The following is a 6,212-nucleotide window of genomic DNA, read 5'->3' as shown; positions in this document are numbered from 1 at the left end:
TTCCCGTAGCATACCAACAGAATTATTTGTCTGAGCACTCTTCTTGTGATTCAGTGCAAACTAAAAAGGTTCAAACAATTTTTTGTGGTGCCTGACTTACTGCTTAAGCAGACGAGGTTCACTTGCATGGGCTACAATACCTATTCTTCTTGCAGGTGCTAACAAGCAGCTGGTGAAGGAGAGAAGTAAGTTACTGAAGTTTTTGTTAATAATTATCTGAACACTGTCCATTGATAAATCATTTAACTCTTTAACTGTTAATCCAAAAGACTTCTGGATCCATGTACAGTAGTGTAAGATGCTTTTACGTTCTGTTTCTCTTTGCTTACCATATTGGTCTGTTGAAAGAGCACTCGTGCAGGCGTGCTCCTGGCATTTTAAGCAAAACTAGCCAAATTGCGCTACTTGCAACACCTTAAACTTTAGCTGGACTGGTGTTATGCCTTGCACAGATAAGGCAAAACTTGCATGAGCTCCTGTGCAGACATACCAGTGAGGGCAATTAAGAGTTCTTTCCTGGATGAGCTGAATTCAGAACATGCTTAAGAGTTGGTGCAGGTGCAAGTTTGCACCAGTGGTGTTGTACAAATACAACTCTCTTCATGATATTCTGCTTTTTTATAGCACTTTATAGTAATTGAAACACATTCCTAATAAACTTAAGTTATAAGTTTAAACTGAGTGTCAATATATTATTTTGTTCCCATATATTCTTTTGTTTCATGAGGAACAAAATCTGTAAGTACTAAACTAAGTCAGGAAGTACCACTTGATCAGTAATAAGGTAACGGAATTTGGTTTAAGTACTATTTATTTGTTTCTAGTCGAAGTGATCAAATAACAAGACAAAGGTAGAAAATATTTATTCAACCGTACTGTTATTTTTTGTAACTATTTGATAAATTATCAGCTACCACAAAAGTAGCTGTTGACTGAATTATTTGACTAAGACCAGTTAATTAAAATAACGTTTTAAGTAAATGCTATTTATGTAGCCCTAATTCCTGTTTTCTGTTCTCCCTTCGCTTTCTTCATTTTATTTTTTTCTTTCCTACAGGAGAATATAGTATATACCTTTGCATCATTTTCAGTTCCTTTCTCTTTTCACCTCCTATCTCTTTCCTTTTCTCCCAACTCTTCTTCACCTCCACCCCTGCATCTTCTGTTTCTCCTTTCTTCTGCCACTTCTTGATTCTGTCTGTGTACTGAACTTCTCTTTTCAAATTCATCTTATCAGTGTGTCTCTCTCTGCCTCACATGACCATCACTCACCCACTCAAACCAGAGCATCTGTGCACAGTCTTGAAAACATTCAGGTACTTAAAACCTAGACAGCTATTGTATTGGCATGAATATAAGGCAGGAAGAAAAAAAAAAAATCCATGAAGCACATATTAGAGTAGCTCCTGGTCTGGCCTTGCAACCTGTTTTGCACCAGCTCTGCGTGCACTCTGACAGTGCATTGTCTGCTTGCCAGACTTCTCTCTGTTCAAGCATTATATAGGAAGCTCCTTGTTTCCTGGAAGTGGTCCAGTCCTGCTGCCTGGGCTGGCCAGCCTGCCTGACAGCTACCTGGCCTGCTGCAGGTGCTCCAGCTGCCTTTGGCCACCAGACACCATCCCTGGGGTTCTGGAAAGGGAAACACAGTATGTCCACAACTAAAACAGAGTCTTTAAAAAAAAAAAAAAAAAAAAAAAAAAAAAAAAAAAAAAACACAACCACCTAGCTATCTTTTCTAAGTATTACCTGTAAAAATAGATAGATAAATGTCTCTATACTTTACTTAGGCTACAGTGGTAAAAATTACTGGCTTCAGATTAATCAATACAAAACAAGTAGATTTTGCTCAGCATTGATTATCAATACTGTCTGCTGAGTTGCTGGAAAAGGGACAGGTGTTAAAAATCCTGCCACGTTGTTCAAAGATTTGATCTTTTTTCCCATTTAATGAGTTTGAGGATTGTGCCACTCCTCCAAAACAAGTTCCTGTTTCAAACTTTCCCTTTTTTTTGGTTTTATTTTGTGTAGGTCATAAAGAATTTCTGATGCAAGCTTGCTTAATTGCTTTTTTCTATAGCTTTCCACTGTTGTTTTCTTTGCACAAACAAAGCCTTTGATGCAGCGTGTAAGCTTTTTTTTTTATGGCTGTCATATTTTGCCATGCAAGACAAAATAAAAACCTAAATTACTTTGTCTCATTCAGCTGTTTCCATAAGGCTTCTAGTGCAAACTCATGGATGGATGGATCATTTCACTTCTCTGAATAAGTTATGTAATTGGAAAAGTTAATTTCGTTTCATAATTAAAAGCTAATGAATGGCTAAAAGTTTCTATCTATAAAATACATGATTATTATTTAGAACAAGGCAATGCTGGTATGAATTAACAGACAATGTTAACAGATTATAAATAATTTTGTTTAGAAATTAAATTTTAACTAAAATGTAGAAGCTTGCATTTGCAAAATGATCTGATGCCATAGCAACAGATGACAATTACAAGCAGCTTTTGGGAGTTGCCCACATTCCTTCTCCCCCACCCCAGCCTACCCATATCCATAGTGCAAGAGATGAATTCTGACCTCTGTTTTCTAACCTTTCTTGAAAGAAACATATCCCATTTCATGCAAAGGAAGAAGCTCCAGTTCTAGATCACTTGAAAGAAAACCAAAAGTAAATCCATGTGGTTGACATGCTGCTTGCTTATGTACTGTTATTGAAAGATTAGTTTTGCCTCAAACTGTGTTTTAGCTCAGACTGGCATAATATGGGAGTGTATTTATGGATTATATTTTAATTTGGCATAATTTGCTGTATCATTTTTTCTTAGATTCAACTGTAGATTGATGTAGTAGCTACAGGCTTGGGGAGGAGTGGCTGGAGAGCTGCCCGGCAGAAAGGGACCTGGGGGTGCTGGTTGACAGCCAGCTGAACATGAGCCGGCAGTGTGCCCAGGTGGCCAAGAAGGCCAACAGCGTCCTGGCCTGTATCAGGAATAGTGTGGCCAGCGGGAGTAGGGAAGTGATCGCGCCCCTGTACATGGCACTGGTGAGGCCGCACCTTGAATCCTGTGTTCAGTTTTGGGCCCCTCGCTACAAGAAGGATGTTGAGGTGCTGGAGCGTGTCCAGAGAAGGGCAACGAAGCTGGTGAGGGGTCTGGAGCACAAGTCTTATGGGGAGTGGCTGAGGGAACTGGGGTTGGTTAGTCTGGAGAAGAGGAGGCTGAGGGGAGACCTTATTGCTGGCTACAACTACCTGAAAGGGGCTTGGGGCGATGAGGGTGTTGGTCTCTTCTCCCAGGTAACCAGTGATAGGACGAGAGGAAATGGCCTCAAGTTGCGCCAGGGGAGGTTTAGCTTGGATATTAGGAAAAATTTCTTCACCAAGAAGGTGGTCAAGCATTGGAACAGGCTGCCCAGGGAGGTGGTGGAGTCACCATCTCTGGAAGTGTTCAAAAAATGTGTGGATGTGGCACTTCAGGACATGGTTTAGGGGACATGGTGGCACTGGATTAATGGTTGGACTTGATGATCTTGAAGGTCCCTTCCAACCTTAGTGATTCTGTGTAGTCACTGAGTTTTTTTAAATGCTGTTTAAAAAAACTACAGTAACACTAAATGTATTAAGCCAAATACAGCTGTCAAAACTCAAATATTCAGGTCACAAACAAATGCCTTTAGACAGCTGGAAAAACAACAGTATGTTTGTGTTTGTAGTTTAATTCCAACTTGAGACATAAGTCTAGGAAACAGGATACCCATTTTTGTTTCTGATTTGTATCCAACTGTTACCTTACCCAGTGTTGAGGGTTTTTTTCTTATGTTCTTGTAGTCTTATGATTCACATTTCTTTTGTGGTACTTGCTGTTACACTATCAGAGAAACAAGTATACAAGAAAACTGTAGCAGTACAAATTCTGTTGTACCTTCTGTTTGCGCTGACTCTGCCAGTGGAAATCTGTTTCTGAGTTCTCACCTTTTTATTATAGGTCCCAGGAGCTATTACAGCAGTTCTAGATTAGGATTTTCATTGTTGCTGCTAATTCTGATGATGTTGAATTGTGTGTTTGCTGACCTTGGTCCTGTTGAGTGGCTTCGGTTCTAACTCCAAAGAATATGCTACCTCCAACTTCCCTCTAAAAGTATAAGAACAAAAAGCATTTAACTCCTTAATAATTTAAGGACAAGTCTACTGGAACCATGAAATGTGAAGTGTGTTGTGTATGTTTTAACTTGTTAATTAAAGAAGCAATAATTGGAGTCTTAAAAGAATCAACTGAAATCTAATGTTATACACTTGTGCTCTGTTGTAGTCTTGTAATTTCCAGCACTATTTGCTGAATTCTTCATATACTTTTCCTCTAATCAGTCTGTAATTACCATGTGGTATAATTAGATTAATATACTTTCATTTATTGCAGCTATCCATTAGAGGAAAATTTTGTACTTCTGCCTTTATATTTGTCCTGTATGAATGACTACAGAATTATGTACTTTCATTAAAGCAGCCTGAACTTAGGTGAAGAGCAGTCAGTTTAATGATGCATGGAAACTTTTATTCTCTTTGTAAGTTTCTCTAGAGCTTAACTTTTTTTTTTTCCTCTTTTTTTTCTTCTTAGATGATGAGTACCAATGGAGGGGGCCCTTCTACTTCATCCAAGGAGCAGATCCTCAGTTTGGACTGATGAAAGCTTGGGCAGTTGGAGACACTAACAATGGAGATGATGAATGGGGAGAAGAAATCAAATTAGCAGAGCAAGCAGTGCAGGCCATTAACAAACTAAACCCTAAACCCAAGTTCTTTGTGTTGTGCGGAGACCTTATCCATGGAATGCCAGGTAAGGCAATTAAAAGTGTAGAACAGGGGTTGTAACTCCATTTTCTTTATATTTCATATTGGCAGCAAGGCTAATTTAACTTCTTTGACTTCATAATATTCTTTCATAGGATTTGGTATGCTACTGTTTTGGTGTTTGGGGAAAAAATTGTGCTTTGTAAACAGTTCTTGAGACATTATTCTGATTTCTTCATCTGATGTCCTGTATCATTAATTTTAGGGGTGTACTTTTGTTAGTTAGTTGCTTTTTTTCCAGTGGGCCTGAGGAAATTTTCTCTGAAAGAATGACACATTAGAATTCTTTCTTCTAAACAAAATGCTGTGAGAAGACAAATAGGGACTCTACTCACTGGGGAAAAACAATGCCAAGAAAAGAACAAAAAATAGCTATAGCTTTTTGAGTACCTAAAGTAGCTGAAGCTCAGAGAATTCTCTGGCTTTCTAATACTTAATAAATTCAACGGCTTCAATATTTAAATTCTTAAAATGCTAGAAGTCAGCAAATTCAAGTTTTAGCATTCTTTCCTGTTGCTGTGGGACTCAGAGATTGGTGTGTTTCTGTGTACAGTCAGAGGAAGAACAACAGACCATCTAGAAAGGTGGGTTAGAAAGTTTGACAGTTATAACTTTAAAACAGACTGGTAATATTTTCTATTTTAAGAAGATAAATGTTCTTGGAAGTGAATGAAAAAGCGATGTTATTAGTTGACAAGTGGTCTCAAAAGCAGATCTAAGCACAGTGTTTAACATTTCTTAGCCTTGATAAGAAGCAGAGCTGCAGACCACCTTAGCTATGTAACTGACAGCACAGCAATCCAAGTGAGCTTGCAAATACAGAGTCCTGTGTGCTTTATGCTACGCTCTGCTTTGCACTCCACTTGCACCTGAGGTGGTGCTTCCCAGCTCTTGTTTGCACAGGAAGGTTTTGAGCATGTTAGAGACCCTTCACTAATTCCTTGTGTCCTGCAAAGTGTATTTTAAAACCTTAGCTGTCAAATTGACAAGTCAGTTGATTTGCATTATTTATAGGCTATGGACTTTCTTGTGGCCAGAACATGATTTTAGTGGGAAAGTGTAAAAATCAACAGATTTAAGCTTGATAGAATCTACTGTGGAAAACCTCAGTAGCTTGATCATAATGTGAAGCCTGCTGTTATGCAGTTGGTTTTTGGTTTATGTTCTTCCATTAATTTTGGAAGTACCAGTTTGACCCAGCATCATAAAATAATCTCTTCCTAAGAATCATCTGGCCTTCCTATAGCAGAGTTTTAGTAAGTGTTTTGATTAGGACTTCTAATTTTGTAAGTGTTCCCACCATTTTTATCTTCAGTATCCCTTGTAAGCGGAAGAAAATTCTGGACAAATAATAGGTGTTTC

General features: G+C 38.4%; 1 protein-coding gene across 1 annotated transcript in view; it reads left to right on the top strand.

The window, feature by feature from the left end:
- Nucleotides 1-6,212, top strand: part of CPPED1 (calcineurin-like phosphoesterase domain containing 1) — a 46,493-nt gene that overhangs the window by 4,307 nt on the left and 35,974 nt on the right. Inside the window, 1 exon segment of the mRNA XM_010288084.1 lies at nucleotides 4,618-4,836. Within this exon segment, the coding sequence (XP_010286386.1) occupies nucleotides 4,618-4,836 (219 nt within the window).

The sequence above is a fragment of the Phaethon lepturus genome, unplaced genomic scaffold (assembly GCF_000687285.1).
Source record: "Phaethon lepturus isolate BGI_N335 unplaced genomic scaffold, ASM68728v1 scaffold8545, whole genome shotgun sequence".
Lineage (NCBI taxonomy): Eukaryota > Metazoa > Chordata > Aves > Phaethontiformes > Phaethontidae > Phaethon > Phaethon lepturus.
Note: the sequence above shows the minus strand (reverse complement) of the source record. Positions and strands in the feature narration are given on the sequence as shown.